We start from the raw sequence: 27,017 nt of genomic DNA, 5'->3' as shown, positions 1-27,017 counted from the left end.
TCCATCAGATTAGCTCTAAATGCTTGGGTTTTTGAGATATAAGCCAAAAATTGCATTTTACCCCTATGTTCTTTTTTTAGCCATGGCGGCAATGTTTTTTTATGAAACAGAAAATCAAATTTTTTTTTATTCTAGATACCCTTTGGATCATTCAGCTTGAGTTTTTGATGGAATTGGTTCAGAAGTTTCAGAGAAGAAGAATTGCTTTAAGTTAGAAAACATGATAAACAAATTGTGTAAAATTGTCATTAAAGGGCAATTACTCCTTAAGGGATTAATTGACAATTTTGGTCATATGAACTTATTATTATGCTGTTCACAGTTTTTATACGACCGCAAAATTTGAAAAATTTTTCGTCGTATATTGCTATCACGTTGGCGTCATCGTCGTCGTCCGAATACTTTTAGTTTTCGCACTCTAACTTTAGTAAAAGTGAATGGAAATCTATGAAATTTTAACACAAGGTTTATGACCACAAAAGGAAGGTTCGTATTGATTTTGGGAGTTTTGGTCCCAACATTTTAGGAATTAGGGGCCAAAAAGGGCCCAAATAAGCATTTTCTTGGTTTTCGCACTATAACTTTAGTTTAAGTTAATAGAAATCTATGAAATTTTGACACAAGGTTTATGACCACAAAAGAACGGTTGGGATTGATTTTGGGAGTTTTGGTTTCAACAGTTTAGGAATTAGGGGCCAAAAAAGGGCCCAAATAAGCATTATTCTTGGTTTTCGCACAATAACTTTAGTTTAAGTAAATAGAAATCAATGAAATTTAAACACAATGTTAATGACTACAAAAGGAAGGTTGGTATTGATTTTGGGAGTTTAGGTCCCAACAGTTTAGGAATTAGGGGCCAAAAAGGGACCAAAATAAGCATTTTTCTTGGTTTTCGCACCATAACGTTAGTATAAGTAAATAGAAATCTATGAAATTTAAACACAAGGTTTATGACCATAAAAGGAAGGTTGGTATTGATTTTGGGAGTTTTGGTCCCAACAGAATAAGGGGCCCAAAGTGTCCAAAATTAAACTTTGTTTGATTTCATCCAAATTGAATAATTGGGGTTCTTTGATATGCCGAATCTAACTGTCATGACTGTGTATGTAGATTCTTAACTTTTGGTCCCGTTTTCAAATTGGTCTACATTGAGGTCCAAAGGGTCCAAAATTAAACTTAGTTTGATTTTGACAAAAAATGAATCAGTTAGGTTCTTTGATATGCTGAATCTAAAAATGTACTTAGATTCTTGATTATTGGCCCAGTTTTCAAGTTGGTCCAAATCGGGGTCCAAAATTAAACTTTGTTTGATTTCATCAAAAATTGAATAAATGGGGTTCTTTGATATACCAAATAGCCACAGCATAGGTTTCTGACACAGAATGAATGTGTTCTAATGAACTTAAAATTTTTGTTTTCTCTTAGAGCAATTCACTATGCTGTTGAATATTAATCCTCACAAAAAAATGTTTGAAGAAATTTTCTTTTTTATTTATGAAATTTCAAATGAGAAAAATTGAACCCAATTTTTTTAAACACATCCCCCTTTCCCTTATTCCAAAACTAATCTCAATTAAAATTTCTAATGGAGTTTGCAACAACAACTACTCATTTAAATACATCATAAAATATTAAGATGTAAAAAAACTGCTTGTTATCACTGAATGGTAAAGATTATTTTAATTTATCAGTTGGTAGTTAAAAGTGAATATACATTGTATATTGTATATAACAAAGATTTAACTTGATTCTGGACAAAGAAAGATAACTCCAATTAAAAAAAAATCTTGCTATTGCACAATATTTTGCAATTAGATATTTCTTGCTTACTATTCTGGACAAAGAAAGATAACTCTAATTAAAAAAAAATTTGCTATTTCACAATATTGTGCAATTAGATATTTCTTGCCATTGCGCAATACTGTGCAATTGAAAAGACTTGCTATTGCACAATACTTAATATAATAATTTTAGATCCTGATTTGGACCAACTTGAAAACTGGGCCCATAATAAAAAATCTAAGTACATTTTTGGATTCAGCATACCAAAGAACCCCAAGATTTCAATTTTTGTTAAAATCAGACTAAGTTTAATTTTGGACCCTTTGGACTTTAGTGTAGACCAATTTGAAAACAGGACCAAAAATGAAGAATCTACATACACAGTTAGATTTGGTATATCAAAGAACCCCATTTATTCAATTTTTGATGAAATCAAACAAAGTTTAATTTTGGACCCCGATTTGGACCAACTTGAAAACTGGGCCAATAATCAAGAATCTAAGTACATTTTTAGATTCAGCATATCAAAGAACCTAACTGATTCATTTTTTGTCAAAATCAAACTAAGTTTAATTTTGGACCCTTTGGACCTTAATGTAGACCAATTTGAAAACGGGACCAAAAGTTAAGAATCTACATACACAGTCATGACAGTTAGATTCGGCATATCAAAGAACCCCAATTATTCAATTTGGATGAAATCAAACAAAGTTTAATTTTGGACCCTTTGGGCCCCTTATTCTGTTGGGACCAAAACTCCCAAAATCAATACCAACCTTCCTTTTATGGACATAAACCTTGTGTTTAAATTTCATAGATTTCTATTTACTTATACTTACGTTATGGTGCGAAAACCAAGAAAAATGCTTATTTGGGTCCCTTTTTGGCCCCTAATTCCTAAACTGTTGGGACCTAAACTCCCAAAATCAATACCAACCTTCCTTTTGTAGTCATTAACATTGTGTTTAAATTTCATTGATTTCTATTTACTTAAACTAAAGTTATTGTGCGAAAACCAAGAATAATGCTTATTTGGGCCCTTTTTTGGCCCCTAATTCCTAAACTGTTGAAACCAAAACTCCCAAAATCAATCCCAACCGCTCTTTTGTGGTCATAAACCTTGTGTCAAAATTTCATAGATTTCTATTAACTTAAACTAAAGTTATAGTGCGAAAACCAAGAAAATGCTTATTTGGGCCCTTTTTGGCCCCTTATTCCTTAAATGTTGGGACCAAAACTCCCAAAATCAATACCAACCTTCCTTTTGTGGTCATAAACCTTGTGTTAAAATTTCATAGATTTCCATTCACTTTTACTTAAGTTAGAGTGCGAAAATTAAAAGTATTCGGACGACGACGACGACGCCAACGTGATAGCAATATACGACGAAAAATTTTTCAAATTTTGCGGTCGTATAAAAACTGCATTTTACTAATGTACTATTTTAAGCCATGGCGGCAATGTGTTTTTATGAAACAGAAAATAAAACAAGTAGTTTATTCTAGATACCCTAGATAAGGATCATTCAGCTTATGTTTGGTTGAAATTGGTTCAGTAGTTTCAGAGGAGAAAATGTTTGAAATAGTTTTCACCAGATGGACGACGACGGACGACAATGGACGCCAAGTGATGGCTAAAGCTCACAGTTCCTTCGGAATGGTAAGCTAAAAAGTTGTAGGAAATCACATGAATTAAACAAATAATAATTTAATATTGCAAAGTCCTTGCTAAAACATTTAACCTACTTCTGGGTATAAGTTGAACCTTTTTAGAACATTAATTGTCAGAGGGTATTCTGTGATGTTATCATACATAACTGAGTATAATCCCTGGACTACTGTTGGTGCTGTAATTATGGTCTTGTAATAGGAATAGTACAAACCCTGAAAAAGAAATAAATAAAGATAATATAGTACGTACGGATTTCTTTTGAGCTATTTTTCCTATGTGCAACTTCAAATATTTAAAGTCGTTTGACGATCATTTAAGGTTATTCAGGTAATATTTTTTGCATACCAGAATTAAAAGTATGAAAAAAGTGTCAAATTAGTTATAAATAACATATAAGCCTGCTAGATAATAAAAAATCTAAACAAGAATGCAGGGATCTTCATGGCCTGTTTAACGATGGCGCCCGCCATCATTCAAATGTCTTGCGCCATCGTAAAATGACTCGCACCAGCGTTAAATTGTCTTCCGCCATCGTTCAAAACTTCATGGTTTTTGTAGCCCGACCCCTTTTTTTTATCAATTATAATCAAATGCATGTGATTGCATAACCCTTAGGCTTTTTATGTTATAATCCAATACAGTTCTAACATCTGAGGGATATCCAGATTAAGATCACTAATCACTTGTACCTGAGCTTGTACAGGTAGATCCAGACAGGAGAATACTATCTGAGGATAGACGATCCATTTGTCGAAATAATCAACTAAGTTTCAGCAAATGTTTCTATTCAGACTCGAAAGATGCATGTTGCACAGCATCAATTTGCCAGATAAAGTCATTAAAAACCATTTCATTTGTCAACGTTTGCTTTACAAATCTCTTTAACCTTTTACATAACCCGTACGAATCGTTTTGTTGTTGCTGCAAATCAGCCATACAGGTAATGGGTTCTGAATTTGACAGTGTCCATGAAAAATAAGCTCCACATCATATGATTTTTAACCCCCATAACAATTAACAACAAGAGGCTGTCACAACGACAGCAAACCGGATTTATTAACATTTATTTGTGTCCTGGCAATATCACAAGAACCATTACTGATGAATGGTGAAAGTGAAAATCGTCAATATCAAATTTGACCTCCATTTTGTCATCAGTATCAACATATTAAAATTTGAAAAGCTTAGATTGAATGGTTCATGAGTAAATGCAACAACCTGAATGGAAACGCCATTTTACGATCTTTCAAGAACCATAACTCCTGAACGGTAAAAGTCAAAATCGTCATTATTGAACTTGACCTCTATTTTGTCATCCGTAACAACATATTAAAATTCCAAAAGCTTTGGTTGAATGGTTCATGAGAAAATGCACGGACACGACGGGAAACACCATTTTTCAATCTTTCAAGAACCATAACTCCTGAATGGTAAAAGTCAAAATCGTCATTATTGAACTTGACCTCCATTTTGTCATCAGTAACAGCATATTAAAATTTCAGAAGCTTTGGTAGAACAGTTCATGCATAAATGCACGGACACGACTGGAAACTCCATTTTTCAATCTTTCAAAAACCATAACTCCTGAACGGTAAAAGTCAAATTCGTCATTATTGAACTTGACCTCCATTCTTTCATAAGTAACAACATATAAAAATTTGGGAAGCTTTGGTAGAACAGTTCATGCGTAAATGCACGGACAACTCCATTTTTCAATCTTTCAAGAACCATAACTCCTGAACGGTAAAAGTCAAAATTGCCATTATTGAACTTGACCTTCGAATAGTTGTCAGTAATAACATATTAAAATTTCAAAAGCTTTGGTTGAACGGTTCATGAGTTAATGCACGGACAACATTTGATTGCCGCCCGCCCGCCCGCCGTACATCCCCAAATCAATAACCGACATTTTTGTCACAAAAATCGCCCGCCCGCCGTACATCCCCAAATCAATAACCGACATTATTGACACAAAAATCCGGTTAAAAATACAAAAAATCTACATGGAGACCTTCATGACAGTTTTTGGTCATTCTCGATTAAGGGGCGACCATGAAGACTTGGCATTTGAATGGTAAAAAACAGCAAAAAATGAAAATATTGATACTTCTTATTCTATAATGAAAATTCAAATAAATATAATTTAAATAAGCAATGAATTAGCATGTTCACCATTCCTTGTATGGAGGGATAAAATACTTCCGATCGCACTACACTGTACAGCGTAGACACGGTTTGTAATGGTGAAAGTTCCTCCATCGTTTAATTTTCATCCATGGAGATCCCTGAGAATGTGTCCAAAGTACACGGATGCCCCACTCGCTCTATCATTTTACATGTTTAATGGACCGTGGAATTGGGTAAAAATCTTATTTGGCATTAAAATTAGAAAGGTCATACCATAGGGATAATGTGTACAAAGTTTCAATTTGATTGGATTTCAACTTCATCAAAAACTACCTTGACAAAAAAATTAAACCTGACACTTGCACTTTCATTTTCTTTGTTCAGTGGACCATGAAATTGGGGTCCAAAGTCTAATTTGGTTGTAAAATTAGAAAGATCATATCATAAGCAACATGTGTACTGAGTTTCAAGTTGATTGGACTTGAGCTTCATCAAAAAGTACCTTGACCAAAACTTTAACCTGAAGTGGGACAAACGGACAGACGAAAGGACGGACGAACAGACGGACGCACAGACCAGAAAACATAATGCCCCTCTACTATCTTAGGTGGGGCATAAAAATAAATGCCTCGCTGAGTGCAGTCTGGTACAACCGCAGAGGTCAAACCCAAATTTGGATACAAAATTCTTGATACTGATCAAATTTTTGACATAATATAGGCTTCTGACACAAAATAAATGAGGTCAAAGATATGAAAAATATATTGAGCAATACTATGCAATTGAATATATCTTCTTGAACCTTTTCAAATATTTGAAATTTGAAAAATTTTGAAAAGGAAACCAGATGCTCCGCAGGGCGTAGCTTTATACGACCGCAGAGGTTGAACCCTGAACGGTTGGGGCAAGTATGGACACAACATTCAAGCTGGATTCAGCTCTAAATTTGGATTGTGATTAAATAGTTGACACAGCATAGGTTTCTGACACAGAATGAATGTGTTCTAATGAACTTAAAATTTTTGTTTTCTCTTAGAGCAATTCACTATGCTGTTGAATATTAATCCTCTCAAAAAAATGTTTGAAGAAATTTTCTTTTTTATTTATGAAATTTCAAATGAGAAAAATTGAACCCAATTTTTTTAAACACATCCCCCTTTCCATTATTCCAAAACTAATCTCAATTAAAATTTCTAATGGAGTTTGCAAAAACAACTACTCATTTAAATACATCATAAAATATTAAGATGTAAAAAAACTGCTTGTTATCACTGAATGGTAAAGATTATTTTAATTTATCAGTTGGTAGTAAAAAGTGAATATACATTGTATATTGTATATAACAAAGATTTAAGTTGATTCTGGACAAAGAAAGATAACTCCAATTAAAAAAAATCTTGCTATTGCACAATATTTTGCAATTAGATATTTCTTGCTTACTATTCTGGACAAAGAAAGATAACTCTAATTAAAAAAAAAATTGCTATTTCACAATATTGTGCAATTAGATATTTCTTGCCATTGCGCAATACTGTGCAATTGAAAAGGCTTGCTATTGCACAATACTTAATATAATAATTTTAGATCCTGATTTGGACCAACTTGAAAACTGGGCCCATAATAAAAAATCTAAGTACATTTTTGGATTCAGCATATCAAAGAACCCCAATTATTCAATTTTGATGAAATCAAACAAAGTTTAATTTTGGACCCTTTGGGCCCCTTATTCTGTTGGGACCAAAACTCCCAAAATCAATACCAACCTTCCTTTTATGGTCATAAACCTTGTGTTTAAATTTCATAGATTTCTATTTACTTATACTAACGTTATGGTGCGAAAACCAAGAAAAATGCTAATTCCTAAACTGTTGAAACCAAAACTCCCAACCGTTCTTTTGTGGTCATAAACCTTGTGTCAAAATTTCATAGATTTCTATTAACTTAAACTAAAGTTATAGTGCGAAAACCAAGAAAATGCTTATTTGGGCCCTTTTTGGCCCCTAATTCCTAAAATGTTGGGACCAAAACTCCCAAAATCAATACCAACCTTCCTTTTGTGGTCATAAACCTTGTGTTAAAATTTCATAGATTTCCATTCACTTTTACTAAAGTAAGAGTGCGAAAACTAAAAGTATTCGGACGACGACGACGACGACGACGACGACGCCAACGTGATAGCAATATACGACGAAAATTTTTTCAAATTTTGCGGTTGTATAAAAATTGGAAAAAAGATCCTCCCCCCAAAAAAATATTCTTGATACCCCCTACTCCCTCCCCCCTTGGAGCAGCCTTCCCTTCGTAGTATGGAACCTCCTACAGTGTTTTCCATTTTTCACTAAGATAAGGTGGGTGTTTTGAAAAAATCACTAATTGCAACTAGGTGTTTTATTTTTTTACATTTTCAACTGGTTATTATGTTTACTATGGGTTTGGGTCACAAAAAGAATGATTAGTATGGTATTCACATTTAATGGTATTGAATTGTTCTTCTGCTACCACTGCCTAAGCCTTTCTTTTGACAAATAATTTTTGCACATCTCAAATAGCAGGTGGCTTTTGCAGGACTCCCTACTCCTTTGAAGTCTGCGAATGCATGAATTATTGATCCTAGTTTCTGTCCTGTTCCTGGCTTTAGTGCTGTATTTTTGGGTCACATATATAACAGTAATATCCTTTTTCTGTGATGATCAGCAATTTAAAGTCCTGTTCATATTTCTCAGCTTGGGAACAACCCCTAAAATGAGGGCTAACCTCTTAATGTAATGACTATCTCTTTTATGAAGGGTACTTTTCAAGAGATACAAATGAGCACATATTTATTTCATTTACATAAAATTTTCCTAGGACTATATTTGGTATTTTATGGTCAAAACATGTCCAAGAATTTTGTAATATTCCTGGACTTGTATCTTCTATATTTTATCATTAAAAACCAGATGCTCCGCAGGGCGTAGCTTTATACGACCGCAGAGGTTGAACCCTGAACGGTTGGGGCAAGTATGGACACAACATTCAAGCTGGATTCAGCTCTAAATTTGGATTGTGATTAAATAGTTGACACAGCATAGGTTTCTGACACAGAATAAATGTGTTCTAATGAACTCAAAATTTTTGTTTTCTCTTAGAGCAATTCACTATGCTGTTGAATATTAATCCTCTCAAAAAAATGTTTGAAGAAATTTTCTTTTTTATTTATGAAATTTCAAATGAGAAAAATTGAACCCAATTTTTTTAATCACATCCCCCTTTCCCTTATTCCAAAACTAATCTCAATTAAAATTTCTAATGGAGTTTGCAACAATAACTACTCATTTAAATATATCATAAAATATTAAGATGTAAAAAAACTGCTTGTTATCACTGAATGGTAAAGATTATTTTAATTTATCAGTTGGTAGTAAAAAGTGAATATACATTGTATATTGTATATAACAAAGATTTTTAAGTTGATTCTGGACAAAGAAAGATAACTCCAATTAAAAAAAAATCTTGCTATTGCACAATATGTTGCAATTAGATATTTCTTGCTTACTATTCTGGACAAAGAAAGATAACTCTAATTAAAAAAAAATTTGCTATTTCACAATATTGTGCAATTAGATATTTCTTGCCATTGCGCAATACTGTGCAATTGAAAAGACTTGCTATTGCACAATACTTAATATAATAATTTTAGATCCTGATTTGGACCAACTTGAAAACTGGGCCCATAATAAAAAATCTAAGTACATTTTTGGATTCAGCATATCAAAGAACCCCAATTATTCAATTTTGATGAAATCAAACAAAGTTTAATTTTGGACCCTTTGGGCCCCTTATTCTGTTGGGACCAAAACTCCCAAAATCAATACCAACCTTCCTTTTATGGTCATAAACCTTGAGTTTAAATTTCATAGATTTCTATTTACTTATACTAACGTTATGGTGCGAAAACCAAGAAAAATGCTAATTCCTAAACTGTTGAAACCAAAACTCCCAACCGTTCTTTTGTGGTCATAAACCTTGTGTCAAAATTTCATAGATTTCTATTAACTTAAACTAAAGTTATAGTGCGAAAACCAAGAAAATGCTTATTTGGGCCCTTTTTGGCCCCTAATTCCTAAAATGTTGGGACCAAAACTCCCAAAATCAATACCAACCTTCCTTTTGTGGTCATAAACCTTGTGTTAAAATTTCATAGATTTCCATTCACTTTTACTAAAGTAAGAGTGCGAAAACTAAAAGTATTCGGACGACGACGACGACGCCAACGTGATAGCAATATACGACGAAAATTTTTTCAAATTTTGCGGTTGTATAAAAATTGGAAAAAAGATCCTCCCCCCAAAAAAATATTCTTGATACCCCCTACTCCCTCCCCCCTTGGAGCAGCCTTCCCTTCGTAGTATGGAACCTCCTACAGTGTTTTCCATTTTTCACTAAGATAAGGTGGGTGTTTTGAAAAAATCACTAATTGCAACTAGGTGTTTTATTTTTTTACATTTTCAACTGGTTATTATGTTTACTATGGGTTTGGGTCACAAAAAGAATGATTAGTATGGTATTCACATTTAATGGTATTGAATTGTTCTTCTGCTACCACTGCCTAAGCCTTTCTTTTGACAAACAATTTTTGCACATCTCAAATAGCAGGTGGCTTTTGCAGGACTCCCTACTCCTTTGAAGTCTGCGAATGCATGAATTATTGATCCTAGTTTCTGTCCTGTTCCTGGCTTTAGTGCTGTATTTTTGGGTCACATATATAACAGTAATATCCTTTTTCTGTGATGATCAGCAATTTAAAGTCCTGTTCATATTTCTCAGCTTGGGAACAACCCCTAAAATGAGGGCTAACCTCTCAATGTAATGACTATCTCTTTTATGAAGGGTACTTTTCAAGAGATACAAATGAGCACATATTTATTTCATTTACATAAAATTTTCCTAGTACTATATTTGGTATTTTATGGTCAAAACATGTCCAAGAATTTTGTAATATTCCTGGACTTGTATCTTCTATATTTTATCATTAAAAACCAGATGCTCCGCAGGGCGTAGCTTTATACGACCGCAGAGGTTGAACCCTGAACGGTTGGGGCAAGTATGGACACAACATTCAAGCTGGATTCAGCTCTAAATTTGGATTGTGATTAAATAGTTGACACAGCATAGGTTTCTGACACAGAATAAATGTGTTCTAATGAACTCAAAATTTTTGTTTTCTCTTAGAGCAATTCACTATGCTGTTGAATATTAATCCTCTCAAAAAAATGTTTGAAGAAATTTTCTTTTTTATTTATGAAATTTCAAATGAGAAAAATTGAACCCAATTTTTTTAATCACATCCCCCTTTCCCTTATTCCAAAACTAATCTCAATTAAAATTTCTAATGGAGTTTGCAACAATAACTACTCATTTAAATATATCATAAAATATTAAGATGTAAAAAAACTGCTTGTTATCACTGAATGGTAAAGATTATTTTAATTTATCAGTTGGTAGTAAAAAGTGAATATACATTGTATATTGTATATAACAAAGATTTAACTTGATTCTGGACAAAGAAAGATAACTCCAATTAAAAAAAAATCTTGCTATTGCACAATATGTTGCAATTAGATATTTCTTGCTTACTATTCTGGACAAAGAAAGATAACTCTAATTAAAAAAAAATTTGCTATTTCACAATATTGTGCAATTAGATATTTCTTGCCATTGCGCAATACTGTGCAATTGAAAAGACTTGCTATTGCACAATACTTAATATAATAATTTTAGATCCTGATTTGGACCAACTTGAAAACTGGGCCCATAATAAAAAATGTAAGTACATTTTTGGATTCAGCATATCAAAGAACCCCAAGATTTCAATTTTTGTTAAAATCAGACTAACTTTAATTTTGGACCCTTTGGACTTTAGTGTAGACCAATTTGAAAACAGGACCAAAAATGAAGAATCTACATACACAGTTAGATTTGGTATATCAAAGAACCCCATTTATTCAATTTTTGATGAAATCAAACAAAGTTTAATTTTGGACCCCCATTTGGACCAACTTGAAAACTGGGCCAATAATCAAGAATCTAAGTACATTTTTAGATTCAGCATATCAAAGAACCTAACTGATTCATTTTTTGTCAAAATCAAACTAAGTTTAATTTTGGACCCTTTGGACCTTAATGTAGACCAATTTGAAAACTGGACCAAAAGTTAAGAATCTACATACACAGTCATGACAGTTAGATTCGGCATATCAAAGAACCCCAATTATTCAATTTTGATGAAATCAAACAAAGTTTAATTTTGGACCCTTTGGGCCCCTTATTCTGTTGGGACCAAAACTCCCAAAAACAATACCAACCTTCCTTTTATGGTCATAAACCTTGTGTTTAAATTTCATAGATTTCTATTTACTTATACTAACGTTATGGTGCGAAAACCAAGAAAAATGCTTATTTGGGTCCCTTTTTGGCCCCTAATTCCTAAACTGTTGGGACCTAAACTCCCAAAATCAATACCAACCTTTCTTTTGTAGTCATTAACATTGTATTAAAATTTCATTGATTTCTATTTACTTAAACTAAAGTTATTGTGCGAAAACCAAGAATAATGCTTATTTGGGCCCTTTTTTGGCCCCTAATTCCTAAACTGTTGAAACCAATACTCCCAAAATCAATCCCAACCGTTCTTTTGTGGTCATAAACCTTGTGTCAAAATTTCATAGATTTCTATTAACTTAAACTAAAGTTATAGTGCGAAAACCAAGAAAATGCTTATTTGGGCCCTTTTTGGCCCCTAATTCCTAAAATGTCGGGACCAAAACTCCCAAAATCAATACCAACCTTCCTTTTGTGGTCATAAACCTTGTGTTAAAATTTCATAGATTTCCATTCACTTTTACTAAAGTTAGAGTGCGAAAACTAAAAGTATTCAGACGACGACGACGACGCCAACGTGATAGCAATATACGACGAAAAATTTTTCAAATTTTGCGGTCGTATAATAATGGGACCAGTAGGCCTCTTTTAGAAAAGTTGTTCCAAATATAACAATTTTTCCCATTTTTAGTTAAAAATCCTAGTTTTTCTCTTTTCTTTTCTTCAACAGTCACTGACCTCTTGCCTGCGAAACAGTCCCTAATTTGGGGGATTGTTCCCAACCAGGTCAACACCTCATAAGGCACAATAATGTTATGTTTGGTTCCATTCCATTCAGTGGTTCTCTAGAAGAAGTTCAAAATATAACCAGGTGCTCTGAAGGAGGCAGCTTTATACCACCCCAGAGGTCGAACACTGAACAGTTGGGGCAAGTATGGGGCAACATTAAGCTTGATACAGTTCTGAATTTGTATTGTGATTAAATTCTTGACATAATATGAGTTTCTGACACAAAACAAATATCAAGATCTTACAAATCTATTTTGCAATATTATGCAATTAAAGATTTCTTCTTCAAACTTTTCAAAAATTTGGAAAAAAAATTGAAAACTACTACCAACCCCCTTTTTTTTTGCAATAAGTCCAAAACCAGACATTTCTTTATACATTACAAGATTGATCGTTTATATAAATATACAGTGTTAATTTCCATTGTTTAACGCAAGCATACATTTCAGATGAGTAAATACGGTTCCTTATTTGTGCATTGTGATTAAAATTTGTATGTTTTGTTAACAACACTGTCTTGTATTGTTCTGGTCGACTATTTCAAATATTCAATTTCATGACTGTATCAAGTGTTTCCATCAGTTTACCATAGAACTATCACATTGTTAGGTTAGAAATTAATGGTAAACCCTAGTTTTTAGTGTTTTAATTTGTTGACCTATAACTGCACGACTCGATTCTCAATTAACAGTGGTAAGATAATCGTTGCAAAAAATCCTGCTCAAACTTTTTTGATAGACGGTTTTAATTACAGTGTTACGAGAGTTTATGTTCTATGTTGAAGGCAATTGTAGTGACCTGTAATACAAGTACTGTTGCATTGAGTTTAGTTATATGTCTTATATGAACCAGTAACCATGGTTTGGAACCAAAGAACCTGGACACAACCAAGGGATAGAACCAGAGTGCCCCGGATAGAACCTAATTCCATTCAGAATTCTCACGACTTTTTATACCTTCAACATATTTTCCAAATCATTTATTTATTTAGTATATTTATATTTAATTTACAAATAGTGTAAGGAAGGTAAATCCGAAAACATACCAAACATTGTACACTGTTAGCTGTTTTTGAATTACCTCCCTTACACTGCTTTTAAATTGTCTTCAGTGTCTATTGACCAGAAAAACCTAGTTTCCCCCCTTTTTGGCCCCTAATTCCCCTTTTTTTTACCCTAATTCCACACATTTTGAGCCTTAACCCTCCAAAGTCATTACTAAGGTCACACCAATTTAATTTCTTGTTCTACGAATTTTTGGACTTCAAAAATTGGGGCGAGCAAGCGATTTGAAAATTTTAATAAAAAAATATTTAATTTGCAAATTTTTGAGGCAAAGCTTGAAAAGTAAAGGCGAACGATTATATTTTTTTTGTATAGATAAAATAGTAGGTTTTGACAATATTAAAACTTGATCTATCACTTGTACTTGGACATTTCTTTAATTTATGAAGTATTTTTTACCCTGTTCACCAAGAAATAATTGAATAATTAAATCTGATCTATGTATGTGTGACTCAGACAATGAGACAATTCTCCATCGAAGTCATTATCAGGTTTGGAACAACCCTTTAATGTTATAATATCCCTTTTATGAGGGGTCAATATAAGTTATAATATATTTTTTTGTGAAAAAAAACCCACTTTTTAATACAAAAGGGCTTATGTTTTTCCAAAGAACTATATATCTATCTGGTATTAAATGTCATAACATGTCCAAGAATTTTGTTATTTTCCTGGACTTTAACCATGTTAACACATTTACTTTAACAGTTTAATATTCAAAATAAGTGGACCTGTCTTTTAGAAAAGTTGGTTTAAAATATGATGTATTTCTCCTCTTTTTCAGTAAATAATTCTGAGTTTTCAAAAGTTTTGTATAGTAGCACTATACAAATCCTTGGTATTTCTATTTTCTTTTCTACAACAGTAAAATTACCCCTTGTCTAGGGGAGGGTTGTTCCTTCTTCTTATCTGTTCTGTTTTTTTATTATTCATCCACTTTCTTGGAGAACCGTTGGGAATACAACATAATACATCCACTACTGTTCTTCAATTATGGACTGAAACACCATCTAATCGTCTGGGGAGATACTTATTAATAAAATATAGATCCTAGAATCAAAATTATTACTTAATTCCTCTAATGAGATCAATAATCCTCCGTTACTCTCACAGTAGCCCTATGTATACTCTCACTATACATTTAAACATTAATATTCCTGTCACCCAGTGACACTAAGTTGCATTTCTGCTCTCACTATATATTCATACTTATGGTATCCAGTTATCCATCAGATTTTTTTCCCAACCTGATAATAACAAACACAGGTCAAAGTACGGTCTTTTACACAAGGCTTTGATCCTGACCAAACAGCAAGCTATAAGGGACCCCAAAATTATAAGTGTACACAATTTCGAACAGAAAACCAACTATCTAATCAACTATCTAATTTATATATCTAAATGGGAAAATATCAATGTACCACATCAACAAACGATAACTGTTGAACGACAAGCTCGACGACAAGCCCCTGAATCAATCAGGACAGGTGCTTACACGTTGCAGCGACTATGGATAGTTTTGTTTTGCCAGCATACAATATAATTGCAGTTGAAGGCAAATCCTTCAGAAGTTCTTTGTACTTTATTCTAACAACGAACATGTTTTGATAGGGATTATAAGTAAGGCGGAAAGACACCAATGTTTTGTTCTGTACAGGTATTTCCGCTGTTATTTATATCAGAGCACTCCCACTTGGGATAAATTGGTTTCATGCAAAAACAAATATTCTCACAGATATTTACAGTGTGGTGGGGTGCTTATAGTTTTAAAATCTTTATATACAGATTAGACTGTGATTTTAAAAACAAATGTTGATATCTTTTTATATACTGCAGCTGTACTATTTGAGCAGTTAAATTGCATTGACTGTATATTCATATGTGATATACAGTCACTGACCGTATATCACCTTGTTTATGACGTTGACAATGGGTTTCCATAGAGTTTTATTTATGACGTCAATAATGGGTTTCCGTAGAGTTTTATTTATGACGTCAATAAAACATACCGGTTCTCGGAAATTTAACATTGTCCGCTCCAAATTAAAAATCGATGGTTTTTACCCTAAATAGTTCATTTAGAACAGTTATAAGAGTTGCAGTATATAAAGAATAACCATACATTGTCTCGAAAGTTATTTGTACTCGGCTCAGCCTCGCTTTCTACCAGTTTCTAAGCTTTGTACAAATAACATTGATATTTCGAGACAATGTAAGGTTATTCTATATATAATGTATACAAAAAAACGTTGCGGGAAATGGACATGATTACATTTCCCGATGCAGGAAAAGAAGATTTTTTAAAGATAGAAAACATGATAAACAAATTGTGTAAAATTGTCCTTAAAGGGCAATAACTCTTTAAGGGGTCAATTGACAATTTTGGTCATATAAACTTATTTGTAGATCTTATTTTGCTGAACATAGTTGCTGTTCACAATTTATTTTTATCATTAATACTATTCAAGATAATAACCAAGAACTGCAAAATTTCTTTAAAATTACTAATTTAGTGGCAGAAACCCAACAAATGTATAATAGATTCATCTGAAAATTTCAGGGTTGATAGAACCTTACCTTATGAACACTTAAACCCATTGTCAGATTTGCTCTAATTGCTTTGGTTTTTGAGATACAAGCCAAAATCAGCCTTTTACCCCTATGTTCTATTTTTAGCCATGGCAGCCATGTTTTTTGACGAAACAGAAAATAAAACACAAACTTTATTCAAGTTACCCTAAGGATCATTCAGTTTAAGTTTGGTTGGAATTGGTTCAGTAGTTTCAAAGGAGAAGATGTTTGAAATAGTTTACACCAGATGGACAACGAGGACGACGATGACAGACGACAAGTGATGGCTAAAAATGGGGTCACCGTTCATTAAAGCTCACAATCTGCCTCCGAAAGAAGCATACATTTTTGTTAATGTATTTTTTTTCTGGTGAACTTATAGGAGAAATAGAAGTAATATCGAAATAAAACCAGATGCTCTGCAGGGCGCAGCAGACAGCTTTATACGACCGCAGAGGTTGAACCCTGAATGGTTGGGGCAAGTATGGACACAACATTCAAGCTGGATTCAGCTCTAAATTTGGATTGTGATTAAATAGTTGACAAAGCATAGGTTTCTGACACAAAATGAATGTGGTCTAATGAACTTAAACCATACTGTGCAATTGAAAATTTCTTGCTATTGCACAATACTGTGCAATTGAAGATTTCTTGCTATTGCTGAATACTGTGCAATTGAAAATTTCTTGCTATTGCACAATACTTAATATAATAATTTTGGATCCTGATTTGGACCAACTTGAAAACTTGGCCCATAATCAAAAATCTAAGTACATGTTTAGATTCAAGCATATCAAAGAAGCCCAAGAATTCAATTTTTGTAAAAATTAAACTAATTTTGGACCCTTTGGACCTAAATGTAGACCAATTTGAAAACGGGACCAAAAATTAAGAATCTACATACACAGTTAGATTTGGCATATCAAAGAACCCCAATTATTCAATGTCGTATAAAAATAACCTAATTACAGAAATCAATTAAATTTTACAATTATTTAGTTTATGTACAGCTTATTTGAAAACAATAATAAACCAGATGCTCCAGGGCGCAGCTTTATACGACAGCAGAGGTCAAACCCTGAACGGTTGGGGCAAGTATGGAGACAGCATTCAAGCTGGATACAGCTCTGAATTTGGATTGTGATTAAATAGTTGACACAGCATAGGTTTCTGACACAGAATGAATGTGGTTTAATGAACTTAAAAATTTGTTTTTTGCTTTTGAGCAATTTACTATGCTGTTGAATATTAATCCTCTCAAAGAAAAAATATTTGAAGAAATTTTCTTTTAAAATTCTGAAATCTGAAATGACCCCACCCCAATTTTTTTTTCACTCCCCCCTTTCCCTATTCCAAAAATGATCTCAATTCAAATTTCTAATGGAGTTTGAAACAATAACTACTCATTTAAATACATCATAAAATATTAAAATATAACATGTCATACAGTCATGGTTAAAATTAATATTAATTAATAGTAACAGTACTAGTTGTAACTTCTAAAAAAATAAATGGGGAATGTGTCCAAAAGGACACAGATGATGCCCCCGCTAGCATATAACGTTATAAAGGTACATAACTCAAGAACTGTAAAAGAAAAGCTGCCAAAAATTGAACATAAACTGAGTTTAGAGGTAATAAGCATAATATACACATTTCATTAAATTTAGTCAAGACAAACTTAAGTTAAGAGAACAGAAACTAAAAAATTCTTCAATTCTTCCACTTGTAAAGGGGCATAACCCTAGAATGGCAATCTAAGTGCTTGTAATCACTGAATGGTAAAGATTGCTTTAATTTATCAGTTGGTAGTAAAGTGAATATTGCATTGTATATATTGTACAGTGTTCTCCCCAGGATTTTTGGATAGCACCAGGCTAACACTTGCTCTTGGTAAAATAATTGTATAATGTGTGGTGTCGTGTTGTGTGGCCATTCCTATATTTCTAATTACTGTTGTTTTTATGTCTTTTGTTTTGTTTTAATCCTGTGGTACTGTGTTATGTAGACATTGAGTCAGAAAATTATTGGTAAAAGAGAAGTAATCATAAACAATTTGTATACTTGAATATCTTTTTAAAATATATAAAACATGATTCATTACTATAAAATAATTATAGTTATTTAAAATTTTAAAATCTATGATCAATTAAAATAAAATACTATTTAAGAGTTCAATTTAAAAAACTTTCTAGTTTCTAAATAGAAAATTGTTGTATATATATATATATAAGGATTCCTGTCTTAAGAATACATTAAATTTACAAGACTATATAACAGGCTATTATTTGAATTTGGAATTATTTTTAATTATGGAATTTGCATAAATTCTTGTGCTTGAATTTTTTTATAAATTCCATTTTTATTTGGTATTATAATGTTTGAGCGGTTCCTAACACTTTCCATACAATGTATTTTGTATAGATAGTGTTGTGCGCGGCACAGTACATTCTATTGAAAATGTACTATCTTCTTTGTAAAAGAAAGTGTTGTGCATTTCACAGAACAATTAAAATTAAGTAGAGAATAAACATGGAATTTATTAAAAATTTCAAGCAGAAGAAATCATGCAAATTCCATAATTAAAAATAATTCCAAGTTCAAATAATAGCCTGTTTTATATTCTTTTATTATTTGAACCAGTTTCTATCTTAACTTCTACTAAAAAAAAATTATAAACATTTTGCCATAAATATAAATTTCATGTAAATATTAACCTCTCTTGTGATGCACTAAAACTTTAATCTTTGTTTGTCATGATTCATTTAAAAATAATTCCCTAATAAGTAACCATATTTAATGTCAACAACAGTCTCCCTATTTTTCCCGCCTAAATGACAGGAAGTAGATAAAAATAGATTTTAGCATGTGCTTATGGACATTGTTTACTTCTTTCATTCATTAATTTTGGATATAGATATTCAGTTTGAAGGTAGTCATACCTTTAATTTATAAAATAAATCAAGTAGATTGCAATTAATTGTAAATAAACTTGAATTCTCTACTTGAATTAACTGGGTCATGTGAGATTATTCAGATGTCAAAAGGCTGTTTTGCCAGACAACCTGAGCGGCGTTTTGCATTTGCGCCGATTTTTTTTTTCATTTGCGCCGATTTTTTTTACAGGTAAATAACAGGTAAATTACAGGTGAAATGATATAAGAAGATGTGGTATGAGTGCCAATGAGACAACTCTCCATCCAAGTAATGTTATTTTCATTTATCATTAAAGAACTCTTCCGTTAGCCAGTTGTGCATATGTTATGAATTGTCAATCATAACATGTATATAACTTGTCTGCTTAAAATCAAGAAATAAAAACCTAAGATAAAAGAACTTTGTTTATACTAAAATGACGAATTAAAAATATATGTACCGCATTCAAATCCATAAAAACGGAATACATTCAAATCATAAATCTGTTCTTGCCGAGTATGTATAGGCAACACATCTAATAAATTCCTTTCTTATGATTTCGTCTCTTCTATATTTGGCGTAATTATCGATAACGAAGGACATCTTTTCTTTGTCTGGCATACGTACTGGTGGGGGCATTTCTAGAGTTCGCATTTTCTCGCAAGGAAGCTATTAAACCAAGAGTTCCAAATGGTGAAGTTGAAATCATCGCTTCGTTAATTTTATGGACGCCATCACGAATTGGTTGACCGTTATGGAATGTGTACTTGAACGTTGTCTAAGAATATATGACATTTGTCATCAGAAGGAGCGTCAGACAATCTCAAAAGTGAAGCAGTTATCGATTTCATTTAGGGAAAGGAATGGTAACCCGAAACATTGGGATAGCCATTTACCAATTGCAATGTCACTTGATTTGTCTTTATACTCTGTGATTAGTCAATGTAAAAGTATGAATTTACTTGTAACTTACCTGTAAATCCAATTAGGAAAAAATATAAAATCGGCGCAAATGAAAAAATAAAATCGGCGCAAATGAAAGAATGAAAAATTTCAAAATCGGCGCAAATGTCATACGCCCAACCTGAGTGTGTAGTTGTTTGTGATCATAAAATTATCAAATCTTAATTAAGACACAAAACAATCATGTTACAAGTGTTAGTAACATGGATTAAATCCAATCAACAAGGTAAACCTCAATAAGGTAAATTAATTAGTGGTGTAAACAATCTGGGTTTGAACTGGTTTGAACTGGTCAAATTTCACCTGAAAATTTTAGCACCATGGATAAGAATTATACATCGCGGTAAGACCTATAGAACCACGGTCAAAATTATACATCGTAGGCCTTTGGTCCTTTAAGGGCCTGGGGAGAACACTGTTGTATATAGCATTGATTTAATTTGATTCCACTTCTATTCTGGACAAAGATAGATAACTCTAATTTTCAAAGAATATTATATAAAGCATTGATTTTAGGTGATTCAACAACCATTCTGGACAAAGAAAGATAACTCCAATTTATTGACTTGAAACTACAAAAATGCTTGTTTTTTGCCTCTTTTTGGCCCTTTATTCCTAGACTGTAGTTGTATGAAAATATAGGTCATTGTTGTGTTTAAAAAGATATTTCAATTTTAATGCCAAAAAAGGGCTTTTTTGTACCAAAGGGAGATAATTTGGAGCTTTTCCAATGATATAAACATTTTAAAAGTCAGCTGGGGCCAAACCAAATCGATTTTTTTGATTGATTTTTGTACCATATCATACAGTAATAATTAATAGTGTAATAAATATAATTTGTCATGAAAAAACAAATGTTTAATTTTTTGCTGAATTTTTTTGTATCCGCAGACCTCCTTAAACACAAGTTATTAATTGAAAACAACTAAAATGCAAAAAAAAAACCTTTTTGGCCCCTTACTCCTAAACTTTTGGGACCATAACCCCCAAAATCAATCCCACCCTTCCTTTAGTGCAGGTATTGAACCTTCTGGTAAAAATTAATAGAGATCCATTTACTAAATCTAAAGTTATAGTCTGGAAAATTTAGTTTTTCCCCTTTTTTTGCCCCTAATTTTGCTTTTTTTAACCCCCAATTCCAAAACATTTTGAGACATTACCACCCCCCCCCCCCCCAGTCAATACTAACCCCTTCATGGTATGGAAACTTGTGGTATAATTTCAGAGAGATACATACACTTAAACACAATTAATTGTTTGAAAACTACAAAAATGCTAATTTAAGGCCCCTTTTTGGCCCCTAATTCCTAAACTAATCAATCCGAACCTTCCCTTTAGTGGTATTATACCTTCTGGTACCAATTTATAGAGATATCCATTCACTAAATCTAAAGTTATTGTCCGGAAACTAAATGTGTCTTCGGACGATGCAGACAACAACGACGACATGATACCATTATCTGATGCAAAATTAAAAAGTTAACGACGAGGACAATGATGGATGTGTGATGACTGACAGCAAGCAATGAGAATAGCTCACTTGGCCCTTTATATGTATTTCCCTTAGGGTCCTATGTTAAACTACATATAATTGATTTGGTGAAAGGTGAGGCAAACAATTATTCACCCATGTGAATCCCTCGCATCAAGCAAAGGATAGCTCTATATATATATAGAGCTATATAGGGTTGTCCTGAAAATAAAAATTTGTCCAGCTTTACCCAACAATTTTTTTACAAAATCAATCTGTACATAACATTTACTAACCATTTCTGTGCGGAAGGCCAATTCCCTTTCAAGATTTGACAAATGGGAAAAATGTCGTTCTCTTTCAAACATACCATACACATGATTTCTGAAAAAAATAATATGAGGAATGTGTCCATGATACCCCTGCTTGATTTAATGTTATTAAGGGACACAACTCAAAAACTGTGAAAGTGATTCTACCCAAATTTGTACTTGATCTGAGTTTTGTGGATAATAAGCATTGTGAATGGTTGAGGCAAACTTAAGTTAGAGAACAGAAAGAAAAAGTCATCTTTTTTCCATTTGTATAATGTAAAGGGGCATAACTCGAGAACAGTAAATGTGAAGCCACCAAAATTCAAACTTGATCTGTGTTTTTTCAGTAATAAGCATTGTGTACAAGTATCCTAACTTTCGGTACAGCCAAACTAAATGAATAGAACTGAAACAAAATATTCAGCAATTTTTCCATTTGTAAAGGGGCATAGCGTTTACTCTAGAAGGGTAAAAGTAACGCCTCCAAAATTCAAAATTGATCTGTGTTTTGTGGTAATAAACATTGATTATAAATTTTTTAACATTCAGTTGAGGCAAACTAAAGTTAGGGAACGGAAATAAAAAAGAAATGCAATTTTTCCATTTATAAAGGGTCATAACTCTAGAACTGTTTTTGTGTGTCAATTCTCCAAATTATAGATTCTTAACATGTTTTAATTGTATCCTTAGGTTACAATGAAGAAAACAAAGTGTATTTAATCACATTCAACCTCAAATTTCATTATAAAGTATAATTTCGATTATCTTAAGGGAAAAGGTTTGAAAAGAAATAAGTAACAAATATCCTTCCTTTTTCCAATTCTTAATTTCTTATACATGTATATGTCAATACTTCTGTTTCTCAAATGAGTATATGGCCAGTTAAACCAGTTACCTTAACTAAAAACAAACAACATACATGACATATTCAAACAATTCCAAATCACAAATTATTCAATGGCGTAGCTTGACCTTTACTTCTAGTGAGGCAAATATTGTGAAGCTTGGGAGTTGAGTCCTCATTTAGGTTTTAAGTGAATGGGATTGATTAATCTATGTTGAACATCGTCATATTTTATGTATGCCTTTTCTTATTCTAAGTCAGACCTTTTTTGTTTACATATTTTGTTTAGTTTCATATGCATACAAATAAATTAAGTAGTTCTTTTTTTAGGTAAGGGGTTATGATATGGTTACAGTTTAAATTTGTTCAATGTTAAAATGCATACGAAGAGTGTATACAGTGTATAAAATTGGCTTGTTTGGTATTATTTTAATGTATAACATGGATTGCCCTTGTGTGTGTTTGCCTTTGATTTGTGAGTATTATGACAGTAGCTTTCCCTATAAAAATTGCCAAAGCTAAAAATAAAAAATAATGTATATAGCAAAGAAGAGGCTGTCAACAGCAAACCAGAATTTTTGTACAGAGGTCAACTTTTAACAGTTGAGCAAGTATGGACACACCATGTACATGTAAGCTGAAAACAGCTCTGAATTTGGATTATGATTGAATATTTGACATAGCATAGGTTTGTGACACTAAATGAATGTGGTCACATAGAAGAAGAAATTGCTTCGCCAAGCTGAGCTGGATACGACTGCAGAGGTCTAACCCTGAACCGGTTGGGCACAATTTTTACGCTTAATACAGGTTTGAATTTGGATTGTAATTAAATATTTGACACATAATAGGTTTCTGACACAGAACAACTGTAGTCAAAGAATTCAGAATTAGTAATATGCTCAATTTTTTGCTTTTGTCTAATACACTTTGCTGTTGCAAATTGCCACCCTCCCAAAAAAAAATTAAAAAATTACCCCATTTTTTTATTTTATGCAATACTGTTGCATATTTACCCCAACCGAGAAAAAAAATTGTATTCCACCCGTCCCCAATTTCTTTTTTACAAAATTAAAAATATTCCCTGAGGTTTGTTTGGATGAACTTCAAAACCGCTAATTTTAGCAACTGGGTGAGGTGACGGGGGTAAACTTTCTGTTATTATTCATTTTTTTAGTTTTTGAGTGCCTGCGCCAACATGACCCCGGAATTATTTTATTCCAATGTCATGAGAACTGTTTTTGTTATCTAAATTGCCATATTTTTCTCCGGGTCACGTATGCTATTAAATTTTAACAAACAATGGCCGAAAATCGTAATTTTTCCTTCTTTTGGTGTTTTTTATGTCCTTTTACCCCCACCCATTTTCTAAAATTAATGGTTTTAAAGTTTATCCAAACAAACTTCAAACCTAGGGGAATATTTAAACGTGATTATAAGTAGCTTTCCAAAACAGAATTTGAAAAATGAGAAAAAAGGGGGGGCCAAATACGGGCCTTATCGTACCTTGTCCTTTCCATTGGAGATGCAAAAATCACTACCCATTTAAATACATCTTTTAATATAAAAGTCATATAATAGAAAATTAATACATCAGCATAAATTTGATAGTAATTTCTTAAAGTAAATTGACAGCAAACCATCTCAAGAAAATACAATATTTCTTAATACATAATTTTAAAGCAGTACTAACGGAGGTAATCCAACATATTATGTTTGGATTACCTCCCTTGCACTGCTTTAAAATTGTCTTACTTGTCCATTAACCAAGTAACCCTTGTTTTTCCCCTTTGAAACTTGTGGTATAATTACAGAGATATTCATACACTTAAACACAAGTTATTGTCTGAAAACTAGAAAAATGCCTTTTCAGTCCTCTTTTTGGCCCATAATTCCTGAACTGTTAAGACCATAACCCCTAAAATCAGTCCCAACCTTCCTTCAGTTGTTATAAACCTTGTGTTAAAATTTATTGATTTCTATTGACTTATACTACAAGTTATTATCCAGAAAACATCTGTCTTCAGACGATGCTGACGATGACAACACCTCGGTTAACATTAGGACGACATGATACCAATATGTAATTTTGCAAAGTATAAAAATTTGAATTGGACATTTACCTATAATGGTCTAGGACAATTTCCAAAATCTTAGTACATTGTAAGAATCAGCATATCAAAGAGCCCAAAAAATTCAATTTTTGATGAAATTAAACAAAGGTTTAATCTAGGACCCTATGGACCTCAATGTGGTATTATCTAATTAGTAATCAAAATAAATACAGGTTTAGATTCAGCATTTTAAAGAGCCCAGCTTGATACGACAGCAGTGGTCGAACCCTGAACAGTTGGGGCAAATTTGGTCACAATATTCAAGCTTGATACTGTCTGAATTGGATTGTGATCAAATTTTTGACACAAAATCAATGTGGTCAAAGATCTAACAAATCTATTGCACAATAGTGTGCAATTGAAGATTTCTTCTTGAAACTTTTCAAAAATCGATATTTGAAAAATGAAAAAAAAAAAATATGAATCCCTTGACAAAATTGTAAATCCCCCCCCAATATTTTTTTTATTGAAACCCCCCTTGGAGCAATAACACCAAAACTCATTCCAAGCCTTTCCTTTGGAGTATGAACACTTGTACTACAATTTCAGAGAGATCCATACACTTAAACAATAGAGGCTCTTTGTGTCGATCGCCTTGGTCTATGTGCATATTTAGCAAAGGACACAGATGGATTCATGACAAAATTGTGTTTTGGTGTTGGTGATGTTTGTAGATCTTACTTTATTGAACAATTTTACAAAAATTTACCAAATTAATGAAAATTGTTTAACAGATGCTCCGCAGTCGCAGCTTTATACGACCGCAGAGGTTGAACCCTGAACGGTTGGGGCAAGTATGGACACAACATTCAAGCTGGATTCAGCTCTTAATTTGGATTGTGATTAAATAGTTGACACAGCATACATGTAGGTTTCTGACACAGAATGAATGTGGTTTAATGAACTTAACATTTGTTTTGCCTTTGAGCAATTCACTATGTTGTTGAATATTAATCCTCTCAAAAAAATGTTTGAAGAAATTTTCTTTTTATTTATGAAATCTGAAATGAGAAAAATTTACCCCCCCCCCCTTTTTTTCACATCCCCGTTTCCCTTTTTCCAAAACTGATATCAATTCAAATTTCTAATGGAGTTTGCAACAATAACTACTCTTTTAAATACATCATAAAATATTAAAATGTAAAATAAAGTGCTTGTTATCACTGAATGGTAAAGATTGGTTGGTAGTAAAAGTGAATATACATTGTTTATTGTATAAAACAATAAAAAAAACTTCATCAGAAACATTTTATATTGGCAAATTTCCAATGAAGTTATTTACATAAAGTTATTGGCAAATAAAAATAGAAAATGACATCATAGTCATGTCTGGCAAATGTCAAACATACACTATCTAAAAACATTTTAGATAAGATAAGGAAAAAAAGCTTCATCAGCAACATTTTATATTGGCAAATTTCCAATGAAGTTATTTACATAAAGTTATTGGCAAATAAAAATAGAAAATGACATCATAGTCATGTCTGGCAAATTTCCAACATATATTATCAACTACTATTCTATACAAAGAAAGATAACTCCAATTGAAAATTAATTGCTATTGCACAATATTGTGCAATTAGATATTTCTTGCTATTGTGCAATACTGTGCAATTGAAAATTTCTTGCTATTGCACAATACTTGATATGGAATCCTGATTTGGACCAACTTGAAAACTGGGCCCATAATCAAAAATCAAAGTACATATTTAGATAAAGCATATCAAATAAGCCCAAGAATTTAATTTTTGTTGAAATCAAACTTAGTTTAATTTTGGACCCTTTGGACCTTAATGTAGACCAATTTGAAAACTGGACCAAAAATAAAGAATCTACGTACACAGTTAGATTTGGCATATCAAAGAACCCATTTATTCAATTTTTGACGAAATCACACAAAGTTCAATTTTTGACCCTTTGGGCCCCTTATTCCTAAACTGTTAGGACCAAAACTCCCAAAATCAAACCCAACCTTCCTTTTATGGTCATAAACCTTGTGTTTAAATTTCATAGATTTCTATTTACTTATAC

The 27,017-nt window shown here is 32.4% G+C and overlaps 1 protein-coding gene across 1 annotated transcript in view; it reads right to left on the bottom strand.

The window, feature by feature from the left end:
* The window catches only part of LOC143063641 (protein C-mannosyl-transferase DPY19L1-like), a 312,490-nt gene that overhangs the window by 271,297 nt on the left and 14,176 nt on the right, over positions 1 to 27,017 (bottom strand). Inside the window, exons 3-4 of the mRNA XM_076235893.1 lie at positions 22,011 to 22,098; positions 3,528 to 3,665 (exon numbers count right to left, since the gene is read on the bottom strand). Of these exons, the coding sequence (XP_076092008.1) occupies positions 3,528 to 3,665; positions 22,011 to 22,098 (226 nt within the window). The remainder of the gene's footprint in view (positions 1 to 3,527; positions 3,666 to 22,010; positions 22,099 to 27,017) is intronic.

Source organism: Mytilus galloprovincialis, chromosome 2 (assembly GCF_965363235.1).
Source record: "Mytilus galloprovincialis chromosome 2, xbMytGall1.hap1.1, whole genome shotgun sequence".
Lineage (NCBI taxonomy): Eukaryota > Metazoa > Mollusca > Bivalvia > Mytilida > Mytilidae > Mytilus > Mytilus galloprovincialis.
Note: the sequence above shows the minus strand (reverse complement) of the source record. Positions and strands in the feature narration are given on the sequence as shown.